This window comes from Diabrotica virgifera, chromosome 2 (assembly GCF_917563875.1).
Source record: "Diabrotica virgifera virgifera chromosome 2, PGI_DIABVI_V3a".
Classification (NCBI taxonomy): domain Eukaryota; kingdom Metazoa; phylum Arthropoda; class Insecta; order Coleoptera; family Chrysomelidae; genus Diabrotica; species Diabrotica virgifera.
Window position 1 is genome coordinate 27,456,655 of NC_065444.1, and position 13,528 is coordinate 27,470,182.

A 13,528-nucleotide genomic window follows, 5' to 3' on the forward strand; every position below is an offset into this window, starting at 1 on the left:
ATACAACTGGAACATTTAGAATTACGTACTTGTGGCTTTTCAAAACTATTTAAAAAGTCACTATAATTATAAATTTGATTTTATTTCTGTCCTCACAACAATAAAAACTAATATATTATACAACATTTTTGTTTACCGATAACCTCCATATTGAACAATTATTGATAAATCATTTCAACACCCAATCAGAGCCCGTATAAAGACTAATACCAAACTGTCAGTGTGCGCATGCGCGCAGATCAACAATAAATTCACCCTCAATCTCAATCGCGCCTAAAGAAGTATAACTTCAAAAAAATCTAATAGAGTGATTCTGTTGAGTTAAATTGATTTGTGATTCTCACTTACAGCAATCAATGTTCCATCTTCATTTCTTGCTTCGGTTTGAATAACTGTCATAGTAAATGTTTCCTTCAGTAATTCTTCAATGTTTACTTCACTTAGATCTTTTACTTTAATTGGTGGTTTAGGTTCAAAAATTTTGTTCATATGGTTCGGTAAATTTGAGTATATGGATTTCACAAATTGTAAAAATTTTTGAATCTGGAAGACAACAAAACATGGTATACAAAATGTAAAGCAAATATTAAAATTAAATATAATATATAGTTATAAAGGGCACACTCTCATATTTTGAACGAAGTTTAAATATGAAAAAATTATCCAGCCGATGGGTACCGCGTTTACTGACCAATGACCAAGAACATGATCGTGTGACCATTACTCAGCAGTGTTTGGACCTTATGAATATGAAGCGCAATCCGTCGGAATTTTGGCGTCGATTAGTAATCGTTGATGAAACCTGGATCCACTACTACACACCAGAGAACAAAATGAACGTATGCTAGTGGACTGAAGCCAGCAAAAGTGCTCCAAAGTGACCAAGATTAGATCAATAGTCGAAAAGGTCATGGTCACCGTATTTTGGGAGTGCAAAGGCGTAATTTAATTGAAGATATTGAAAAAGGTAAAACTATCAATAGGCAAGATTAATGGACAAACTGAAGCAGGATCTCAGTGAGAAGCAACCTCATATGCAGAAGAAAAGTGCCGTTTCTCAAAGAAAATGCACCGACTCATAAGAGCGTTTATGACAATGGCAAAAATTAATGAGTCGAGCCTCGAATTGCTTGCTCATCCAGCTTATTCTCCTGATTTGGCCTCCTCCGATTGTTACTTGTTTCGAAATTTCAACGAACAACACAATATGGTGAAACAAATACTTCACAATGGATACTACAACTAGAATATATAAATCAACAATAAAGCCAATACAGTCGAACCCGCTTATTAGAGTACCGCTTATAGAAATATCCCGGTTTAAGGAATAGAATTTTGAGATCCCGGAACATTTCCATTTACGCCTTGATAAATTTAATCGCTTATAGTAATACGTTTTAGTAAAAGAATACCGCTTTATCTAATAATTCTAAGTTACCAAAAACTTTTTACGTACAATTTCCCACAAATTTATATGTTTTCTGGTTTATAGGACCTGTCGATAATATATTTTATTACTTACTTTATTATGGGTACCAATTCTACCTTCCGCCAAACATTTACCGATCATAAAGTAGGTACCTACTTTTTCAATTGTGTAAATCTTCTTATTGCTCACCCACCGCCCACGTCGGTCGTTGTCTGTTTAGATTTTTAGAAACAGTTGGAAGTCATAAATAACCGCTTGTAATATAATAACCGCTTTATAATATGTAAGTAATTTTCTGGACGAAAAAAACCAATGTCAATTTTTATTTATTATATTTTAAAGCAACAAGTGACTAATATCTTTTGTAACAAAACAAATAGTCTCAGATTACCGATTATTTTTCCAGAAAAAAAGTAAGTCTGTTGTATGTATGTTAATAAGAATATGTCATACATATATATGTATACACAGTGCTGTTTTTGTAACAATATAGGTTCCGGTACGCAATGTTCCGGGAGTCTGGGGGTATTCAGAAGGGGGGTCAGGCCCCGGGAAAACTTTAAAAATTTAGCCTCAAAAAGAGCGTTTTAAAGCTATTTGGGAGCAAGCAAAAAATTTAAGAACTTGTGTATAATTTGACCTAAATACTATAAAAAATCTAAGACCATCTCTACTTGGCTACATCATTGATAAAATAAGAGTACAAAGATTATTTATCTCAGAAAATTTGAAATTTTTTACTCCTATTAAACTTGTGGTTTCTTAACAGGTATGTCTGCTTTTACTGGAAAAAACTGTAATTGCTAATTAACTGGCCTACTGTAGAAATTTAATCTTGTACACATTTCAAGGGCATATTATAAAAAACGCACAAAATCTTAGTTTACATAATTATTGCATAATTTTCCAAATAACAATTCAAAAGTAACAAATTAGTCAGTATTCAGTAACAAATTAATCAGTGTAAGTTTTTAGCTCATAGCTACATTTTACAAGAAAAAAGCAATAAATTTGATAACTTACAGTTTATAGAACTGTCCAAAGTTTGGAGAAGTTTTTGTCGTAAATCTCTTCTCTGCCTATTTCTTTGCTGTTTGTGTCCAAATGCTGAGTGCCGTCCCCGAAGCAGCCACGAATTCACGTACTTCGAGGGTTCAAATCGAGTGAGAGGTGGGCCGTTTAACTTCACAAACATTAATGAAGAAATAGTATTTGTGAGTAGGGAAGCTCTGCCATCAGTAATTATCAGGTTCATTTGGGAAAATCCCCTTTCACACTCACTGGAAAATATTGGTATTGTCTTTAAAGCTGTTGTCAAACGTAGCAAATTTTCTGGGTAGCTGTTGTTCTCACAATTTCCCCCCAAATTGTCAAAAACATATTCCCTGAAGGATTTAATTGATCCTCGTTTGTTCACTTGTAGACGCACTGCGAGCGTTTCAATGTCTCTTTCCCCAAAAGTATTGTCTTTAATGTTTTTGGGCCAAGTGCTTTTGTCAACTATGAGGGCACAATTGGCCAACAATGCATCGTCTCCACTGAGCATCCTCTTTTCGATTGATTGAGCAAGGTGGTCATAAAACACAACAGCATTGATGGGGTCTTCTTTAGATTTCACATACAGTTCGATTCCCATAAAACTTCTGTTGTTGACAGCTGTCTCAGCTTGCGCATAAAACATTCCAGGACTACCATTTCGAGAAACAAACGTGTTCATCAAAATCTGAAGTTTCTTGTTAGCTCGAAATAGGTCAAGGTCTCGATGTTGTAACTCCTCACTAACGTCAGACAGTTCTTGCAGTGCGTCGCAAATCAGTCCCAAATCCAAAATGAAACACGTTGATGTCAGCTTTCTGTGTAGGCCTTCGTATTTGGCTATATAATTTTGGCTACTGCAAAATGGTTGGCTAAGACCTCGTAATTTTCCCAAACGGTCGAAACTGTGCGAAAACTTGATGCGACCCACCGCGTGTTCAACACTCTACCGATTTTTAACAGTTGTACACCAAGCTCATCGGCACATACGTGCAGCTCCCGACTGTTCTTGGGCGCGGCGTGATACAGTACGTATAGTTTGTCTATAAATCACTTGAACCGGTTTATACTTGCCATTTTCTTTACCACGTCACTCACACACAACTCAAGTCTATGATTACAGCAATACCAAATAACAACAGATGGAAACTTCTTTTTCAACAGTACACCAACCCCAGACTTCCCTCTAAGCCTCACTGCTGCTCTATCACATGCCAAAGCCACAGTATACTTTTTAAAACGTTTTCATCTATTTTGTGCCCTTCAAGGCATTTCATAACAGCATTAAAAATTCCACGAGACGTCACATTTTCCAGTTCCACAAGGTCTAAAAACAAGTTCACAGGGGACTCCATATTTAACTTCTTTAGGCACACTCTAAGGTACAAAATCAATGTTGATTTTTTACTTTATTTTGTTAACTATAATAAGCGCAAATTTATCAGTCCCTTCTACTATTTCCTGTGCAACTTGTTTCTTCATTTCTGAACTTATGTGAGTAATTATATTAGCACAAGCGTTCCGTGAATGTAAAAGTCTGCCCATATCTAACCCGTTTAGCTCTTGAACATCTATTTCTGCCTCAAAGTGGTTGAAAGATTGATTTTCCTTTGCTACCTTAAGGGTCGTTTAAACACAGCGATAAATCAAACAACTTATCAAGGTCAATCGAGTTGTTGCAAATTATCATTGTGTGTAAACGGTGCATCGCACAACTTATCAAAGTTGGAGTTGGGTTGAAGGTGGTATCGCATTGAATCGCAGCGTCTAAACAGCGTTTCAACTTGTCATCACAACTAGTTGCTGTGACTTATCGTTGTGTTTAAACGACGCTTTATAAGCAGTTCGAAAAACTCGCGCCGTTACTTCTTTTTCTTTTGACACTGTTTTTAAAAAAAAACCTTTTCTAACGTTTCTTTCTGTGAATCTGCAAAAATCTTAACAGCAGCTTCATGAGCAGCACTAACTTTGTGATCAAATATCTTTTTTCTTAGTGAAGTTTGTTGCTGAGCTCGACTCTCTCCAGAACTACTAACATCACATTCAGTCCACTGCTTGACCATTTTCATACCATTTTTTTTTCCTACACCCAGAGATCCAACTTTTCTGCAAACGTCACAGCTTAACTTCTTGTTTTGTACAATAAGCCAATCGTTTTTCCTACAATGTTCACTATTTTGTTCAAAAGTCCAACACTCTGGCCAATGTTTATCACCTTCTTTGCCACCATCAACAGAAGACAAATTAACGTTAGATGAACTAGACACTAGTGAAGCTGTTTGGTCCAATATCACTGGCGATGTTAAGCATTTTTATGATTGTTCATCTAGTTTTCGGTTTTTGGGCTGGTTAAAATAATTAGTAATCTTTCAACACTTTCACACTAAATGAGCGGAAGAGGGTAGCAGATTAGGGCGCACAAATAAGACAGTGGCAAGTACCTGTCACTTTGACTGCGGTCACTAAACTGAGTGACATATGGAAAACAAAACAACACACGACCTTGGATAGTGCAATATTGCTGGCCGCGGGGGCGGAGACTGTGGGGAGGTTAGAAGAAAGTACAGGTGGTGGGATCACGATGAGAAGAACTCTATTTTGCTGACGTCACGTTGCCTAGCAACCGTCGATTCTCGCATTGTAAAATTCGTTTTGTGACGTCAGCAAAATAGAATTCTACCGATCGTGATCCCACCTGTCTCGCGTTAAATATAAAGTTGTAAGTTCTACAATGCGTCAATCGCATAAGGGCTCACCTAAAGTTACAAAATATTTGTTGTTTTTTTGTCCCAAAAGGTGCCGGTACGGCGTACCGGCGCGTACCGTCACAAAAACAGCACTGTGTATACATATATACCTATATCTACATATTGCATACATTTCATACTTATTTGTGTCGGTATGCATGCACAGATAATGTAGTTTGGTGTTTTAATAAAATAAGTAATAGTTACACTAGGTACTATATTATTGACATAAAAAGAAATAAAACCATATACATAATATATGTACATAACGTATGCATGTACATGTACATGTACATTAGGGTGGGCCGAAAAAACTAAAATTATTTTTTTTAAGTCGTAATACCGCGGAAAAGTTGCGAATGTATGAGACTAAAAAGGGGTAAGAATTTAAAAAATATCGGTTTATATCTTCCGTTCGCGCATGAGCCATAAAATTTGCCGAAATTGGTAAAAAACTGATTATTTGCGATAATTTTTAACAGATTAAATTTAGCGTGGATACGTTTGTAATAGCTCATTTTCTCATTCTTAATAATCATACTAACTAAATTTAACCGTGTTATTAAAATCTCTTAACATTGTCCGTTCGCGAAAAAGGCATAAAAATAGCCAAAATGTGACAAAATTGCATATTTCATACACGTTTAATTTTTCGTAATTAAGAGTTTAGTTGAATGAAAATAATACTCACATATACATTTTGTTGAACTTGTATTGAGAACACTTAAAATAAACACACTTTAAACATATCATTTTCAGAACTTTAGTAGGCTATTATTTAAAAATATTGTTTGTGAATATAGAAAAAACCAAATTTTTTACGAGATGCAAGTTTTCATTTCGACAATATGGTCCAATGTCCACCAGTCCATTGTCCGTCCAGTTCATCTTGTATTATTTTAACACCTTTTTGCTATTACATAGTAGAAGGCACTTTGAACTGTGATTTCTGTGTAAAGTCTGGCATTGCAGACCTTGATAACAATGTTGTTCTTATGAAGCCGTCGCGATTCTCAGCTCCGCAAACTTTTCCAGCGGCTTCTGTTACGAGTTTTACACATCGTTCTACTGCCTGTGTATGAACAGGAAAGACTTTAATATTACATCCCAGTTAGGGGCTGAATCACTTTGAATAATTAATGTTATTTCATCATCATTTATATATTTTAATAATGGAGGAGAAGATAACTCACAGTTTAACCAATGAATTATTTCTGAATAGTCTCGACATTCAAAATTTAGTTTTGACAGTTTGAATATTCTAATGTTAGATCTTGTTTTATTCAGCTGTCTAGCTTTCAGAATTCTGCGAATTCCAAGCTCTCTTATATGTTTTCTGTTATCTTGTGTCATGGCCAACATCAAATGTTCTGGATGGGGAAAAAAGCATTGCGCTCAATAACAGGGTCAATAACCCTGTTGACGAAATAACATTAACAACAACCCGAAATAACATCAATTATTCAGAGTGATTCAGCCCCTAACTGGGATGTAATATTAAAGTCATTTCCTGTTTATACACAGGCGGTAGAACGATGTGTAAAACTCAGTAACAGAAGCCGCTGGAAAAGTTTGCGGAGCTGAGAATGGCGACGGCTTCATAAGAACAACATTGTTATCAAGGTCTGCAATGCCGGACTTTACACAGAAATCACAGTTCTAAGTGCCTTCTACTATGTAATAGCAAAAAGGTGTTAAAATAATACAAGATAGACTGGACGGACAATCGACTGGTGGACATTGGACCACATTGTCGAATTGAAAACTTGCATCTCGTAAAAAATTTGGTTTTTTCTATATTCACAAACAATATTTTTAAATAATAGCCTACTAAAGTTCTGAAAATGATGTGTTTAAAATATGTTTATTTTAAGTGTTCTCAATACAAGTTCAACAAAATGTATATGTGAGTATTATTTTCATTCAACTAAACTCTTAATTACGAAAAATTAAACGTGTATGAAATATGCAATTTTGTCACATTTTGGCTATTTTTATGCCTTTTTCGCGAACGGACAATGTTAAGAGATTTTAATAACACGGTTAAATTTAGTTAGTATGGTTATTAAGAATGAGAAAATGAGCTATTACAAACGTATCCACGCTAAATTTAATCGGTTAAAAAGTATCGCAAAAAATCAGTTTTTTACCAATTTCGGGAAACTATATGGCACATGCGCGAACGGAAGATATAAACCGATATTTTTTAAATTCTTACCCCTTTTTAGTCTCATACATTCGCAACTTTTCCGCGGTATTACGACTTGAAAAAAATAATTTTAGTTTTTTCGGCCCACCCTAATGTACATACTGTATGTACATGTACATAGTATGTATAATGTACATACATACTATGTACATGTCCATACAGTATGTACATGTTCGTATTATTATTATTATCGCACTATTATGACGTATATTCGGTACATTAATTTCTGCTAGCCACCACTGATCGGTTATTAGAATATCCCGGTTATAGGAATATTTTTGCTTGGCACAAAGGCTATTCTAATAAGCGGGTTTGACTGTAATAGCGTCCACAACGGAGTCAAGGGTGGATACGGCCAAAAAAAAATATTATTGGAGACAGCAGAAATGAAAGTCCTACGAAAAATACTAATCTAAAGGCTGTAACGCGGTCGTTGCGTTGTTGCTCCAAGGTAATTAAATCAGTCGAAGAAAAGAGTTCGCTTTTTAAGACATTTTTATTTGGAATCAAAACATACAGAAGATAAGATAATTAGCCTTAATTACTCGTTAATTTCGTTAATAAAATATATTTATAATCTACGCATCGAGCTTTCTATTCGGGCTGTGACGATATTTTGTACATGAATGAATGATTTTGACGATCGCGTGAAATAGGAATTGCTTTTATTAATTCGACATGAATGTACTGATGTGATCTTGATTATTGATATGAGATAATATTTTTATATGTCATTTAATTTAATCAATGCATTAATAATAATCTAATTAATTTACCAGATCACATATCAATATGTTTTCAATCTCAGGGCTTTTTATAAAATTAATTACTTACTTACGTGGCTTCTAAGTATTTCTCAATGGTTCCTAATCGGGATAGGAAAGAAAAGAGTAAAATAATAACACATATGGGTTACAATTGTAATCAAAATATTGTTTATTTTATTTAAATGGCAATCACTGCTTAATATTTGCTATATCTTATTATTCTTAAACATAACATTTACACATGGGAATCTTATTTCCTTTTGGTTTCCAATTGAAAGTTTTTATTAACATTTAACTATTATGATTTATTAGCAACAATTCTATTTAAGTTTGATGAAGCTTTTCTGATATTATTGATTATGTTTCTTCAAATTTAAATGTGGTATTTAATACGAAAAACCCATACATTCATGTCCAAACAAATGAGACTGACCTTTTTCTGGTGAACTGAGAATGTCTTCACACAAGACCCGTTTCCTGCTATCCTTGGCTGCAATCAAAACCTCGTCCTGGCTTCCAGTAATGTTCTCCTTTGAAACTAGCTCGTATAGCTCTCGTTTCCTGCTTCTGTCGTGATGCTGTGTTCTACCTTTTTTCGAAACTGCAATCAGCTACCGGGAACTCTTGGCTCAAGGAGGTTCTTTTACTCTCAACCTGGCCTACCTCTCGTTCCACGATAGATACTCCACACTCACGGAACTACACCGGCTTTCTCACTCTCCGTACACTACCGTCTACTACTGGACTTCACTTCTCGACAGCTCAAAACATTCTGCTCTCTATTTGTCATTCATTCCCCTACTTTCTAAATATCCCTTCCAGATTCACAAATCAAACTTCCACCACCAACTCTCATTCGCAGTATTCCTCAAAACCAATTTTTAAACTTTCTAAATATGCTTAATGGATTTCAAAAAAAGAAAAATAGTTAATTCCCATTCTAAAATTACTTTCTACTAATTACAAAATTTTAATGACCTATTCTCTATTTCTACTAAGTCTTATTTAGCATCGGCTAATGATCGAACCTTCCGCGAACAACGATAATGGTACGCCATTCACTTTGTTTACTCTAAGCGCATTTTCCCGAGTTTCGTTTAATCATTTCTTAAAATTAAATATAACAATTTGTTGTATACAGGTTGTTCTAAATTTATATGCCCGTGGTTGAGAAAATTGAAAATATTTTATATTAAATTGAATTTTGTCTATAATTATCAAAATTTAATTTTCATATCAAATAGAAATATAACAAATCCCCGCCTTGTATTCGATAAAATTTATCTGCATTTTTAAATAAATTTTCTCGAGGCAAAACCAACTCCCTGTATATTTCCTTACTTTAATCTACGTCTTATATCCTAACTTACTATCTACTTCATGTATCTGTCTTTTATTCGTGATATTTGTATACATCGTGAATATTATAAATTCCTCGGATCTTTTCCGAGTTCCTGTGCCTCAACTCATAACTATTTATCCCATTTTCATTATTCACGATGTACGGGCCTTCGAAAACAGGCATCAACTTTGCGCAAATGCCCCCCAGGAAGATTTGATACTCGTAATGCCCTCACGAGTACTTTTTCACCCTTTTGGAAAGTCACTGGTCTTCTTTTTCTATTTTGTTCCTGTCTTTGGATATATTTTTCGTTGCTTCGCCGTAATCTTCTCTGTACGGTTTCAATCACCTGTTGATATTCTTTTGGCTCTTGGTCTTCCCATGGCCTTATCGGCAGTACACCCTTCATGATGTATTCTGGGGTCTCTTTTGTTACTGTGCTCGGAATTGTATTTAGATACCTTTCTATTTCCGCCATTTTCCTGTCCCAGTGGCGATGTTGACCATCTGTTGCAATGCGAAGAAATTTCGTCACTTCCTGTATGAATCGTTCCGAAGGATTACTCTGTGGATGCCTGATACTGACAAAATTTGTCTCTATTCCTCGTTCTCGAAGTTGTCCCTTGAAACGATCATTTCGGAAATACGTTGCATTGTCCAGTAGAATCTTTTTTGGTGTTCCTACTATGGCTATAAAATTGTCGATTTTTCTTAATATTTCCTCCCCCTTTGTGGTGCGGCAACTATATAATTTTACGTATTTTGAAAACACATCCACCATTACCAGAATATGTTTGTTCCTTTTAGTGGTCATAATTAGATCGCTTAACATATCTATTGCTACAATGTCTAGTTTGTTTCGGGCTTCAATATTTTTGGCAACATTTTCGTTTTTGAAATTCCGACTCTTATATTTTTGACATACATCGCACTTCTGGGTAATTTCCTTTGCAATGCGGTAATCCTGTCGGCTGATGTAATTTTCCCTAAAAACGAGCCAAACTTTTCTGCTACCGATATGCCCATTGTCCTCATGTAATTTCTTTATTATCTTTTCGGCCAATGTCTGTGTCACTAAATATAGTTCCTTTCCGTCTATTCTCTTAAAATATATGTTATTTTCTACTTCCGCTCTTCTTTTTTCTCTTTCCTCTAGGTCTTCCTGGTTTGTCCTTATCTCATTTAACGAATATATCCCTTCTTCTTGTATTAATCTATTTAGTCCCACCTGTAGAGTAATTGTTTCCTTTTTTCCGGTGTCCTCATCCCGTGTTAGAGCGTCGGCTATTATGTTGTCTTTCCCTTTTATATATCGGAACTCAAAATCATACTCCTGTAATAATAGAATGCCTCTATGTATTCTATTATTTACTAATCTATTCTTCATGATATGTACTAAAGCTGCATGGTCTGTTTCGATTGTGAATTTTGCTCCCAATAAGTAAAACCTCAATTTGTTTACGCAATATAGTACACTGGCAAACTCCAATTCTGTAACACTATATTTTCTCTCATGTGTTTTTGTCACTCGAGATATAAAACATATCGGCACTTCTTGGTCGTTTTGTATTTGAGACAGAACTCCTGCAAATTTTTGTATGGACGCATCAGTTCGGAGTATAAAAGGTAAATTGTAAATGGGGTAGTATATTTTCGTTCCTTTTGCGAATTCTCGTTTTAATGTTTCGAAAGCCTCCTCCTGTTCTTCTTTCCAATTCCATTTTATTCCTTTTTTAAGCAATTTTATCAGAGGGATTTCCTTTTGGCTCAAATCGGGAATCAGCTTTTTAAAATAATTTATCGTGCCAAGAAAACCTCTCAATGTTTTCAAATTCGTTGGTCTTGGATATTCATCTATGAGCTTGACTCTGTCTTCTTGAATAGCATTTTCCAACTTGTTTTCCAAATTTTCTAGTTCCTTTTTCTGGCCATTCGTTAACTCCTCTATTTTGTTTTGAATTTTCTTTTCTTGTTATTTCATGTGATCTTTATTTTTCTTTCCTTGCTGTTCTATCTCGTTTTTCATTGTTGTCAAACATCCTTTTATTTCCTTTTCATACTTTTCTATGCGTTCCTCTATTTTCTTATTGTTCTCTTCTATTGCTTGTTTTGTTTCCTGTTGATTGTCATCCATTTTTTGCTGTGTTTCATCCATTTTTTGATCCACTTTATCCATTTTCTTTGATGTTTCTTCCATGGCTTGTTTCGTTTCACGTTGATTTTCATCCATTTTTTGTTGTGTTTCTCTTTGATTGTCATCCAGTTTTTGTGACTGGAGTTGCATCAGTTGTAATAGTTTATCTATTCCTGATAATTCCTGATTTTCTGATGCCATGATTGTCGTGTCTAAAATATCTTCTTGGTCTGAATGTTCTTTTTGTTTTTTGTTGTCTTTGCTTTGGCTTCTTGTCACAGACATTTGTTTTCAAGAAGTACTGTCCCCGCCAAATATGAAATTTTACTAGTATGTTACCAAGACGACTTTTTCTCACCCAAATATTTTAAATTGTCAATAAATATATCAAATGTAAATATCGTAAAAATAAAATATTAAATCAGTTATGTAAATTTGTACCTAAAGAGATCTAAAATTTTATGTTATCAAATGTAAGTATCTCACTTTTTACCACAGGCATATAAATTTTCAAATACCGGCTTTACTCTTTCTATCCTTCAAATTTGCCACTAGAAATACTTTACAATGCTTTCCACGTTGGACGACAGTTGATGTGATCTTGATTATTGATATGAGAAAATATTTTTATATGTCATTTAATTTAATCAATGCATTAATAATAATCTAATTAATTTACCAGATCACATATCAATATGTTTTCAATCTCAGGGCTTTTTATAAAATTAATTACTTACTTACGTGGCTTCTAAGTATTTCTCAATGGTTCCTAATCGGGATAGGAAAGAAAAGAGTAAAATAATAACACATATGGGTTACAATTGTAATCAAAATATTGTTTATTTTATTTAAATGGCAATCACTGCTTAATATTTGCTATATCTTATTATTCTTAAACATAACATTTACACATGGGAATCTTATTTCCTTTTGGTTTCCAATTGAAAGTTTTTATTAACATTTAACTATTATGATTTATTAGCAACAATTCTATTTAAGTTTGATGAAGCTTTTCTGATATTATTGATTATGTTTCTTCAAATTTAAATGTGGTATTTAATACGAAAAACCCATACATTCATGTCCAAACAAATGAGACTGACCTTTTTCTGGTGAACTGAGAATGTCTTCACACAAGACCCGTTTCCTGCTATCCTTGGCTGCAATCAAAACCTCGTCCTGGCTTCCAGTAATGTTCTCCTTTGAAACTAGCTCGTATAGCTCTCGTTTCCTGCTTCTGTCGTGATGCTGTGTTCTACCTTTTTTCGAAACTGCAATCAGCTACCGGGAACTCTTGGCTCAAGGAGGTTCTTTTACTCTCAACCTGGCCTACCTCTCGTTCCACGATAGATACTCCACACTCACGGAACTACACCGGCTTTCTCACTCTCCGTACACTACCGTCTACTACTGGACTTCACTTCTCGACAGCTCAAAACATTCTGCTCTCTATTTGTCATTCATTCCCCTACTTTCTAAATATCCCTTCCAGATTCACAAATCAAACTTCCACCACCAACTCTCATTCGCAGTATTCCTCAAAACCAATTTTTAAACTTTCTAAATATGCTTAATGGATTTCAAAAGAAAAATAGTTAATTCCCATTCTAAAATTACTTTCTACTAATTACAAAATTTTAATGACCTATTCTCTATTTCTACTAAGTCTTATTTAGCATCGGCTAATGATCGAACCTTCCGCGAACAACGATAATGGTACGCCATTCACTTTGTTTATTCTAAGCGCATTTTCCCGAGTTTCGTTTAATCACTTCTTAAAATTAAATATAACAATTTGTTGTATACAGGTTGTTCTAAATTTATATGCCCGTGGTTGAGAAAATTGAAAATATTTTATATTAAAT

The 13,528-nt window shown here is 34.5% G+C and overlaps 1 protein-coding gene across 3 annotated transcripts in view; it reads right to left on the reverse strand.

Annotated features, from left to right (window-relative positions):
• The window catches only part of LOC114332931 (transcription-associated protein 1), a 206,440-nt gene that overhangs the window by 101,771 nt on the left and 91,141 nt on the right, over positions 1–13,528 (reverse strand). For all 3 annotated transcript variants that reach the window (XM_028282723.2, XM_028282721.2, XM_028282722.2), the window contains one exon: positions 349–543. In XM_028282723.2, coding sequence (XP_028138524.2) covers positions 349–543 — 195 coding nt within the window. The remainder of the gene's footprint in view (positions 1–348; positions 544–13,528) is intronic.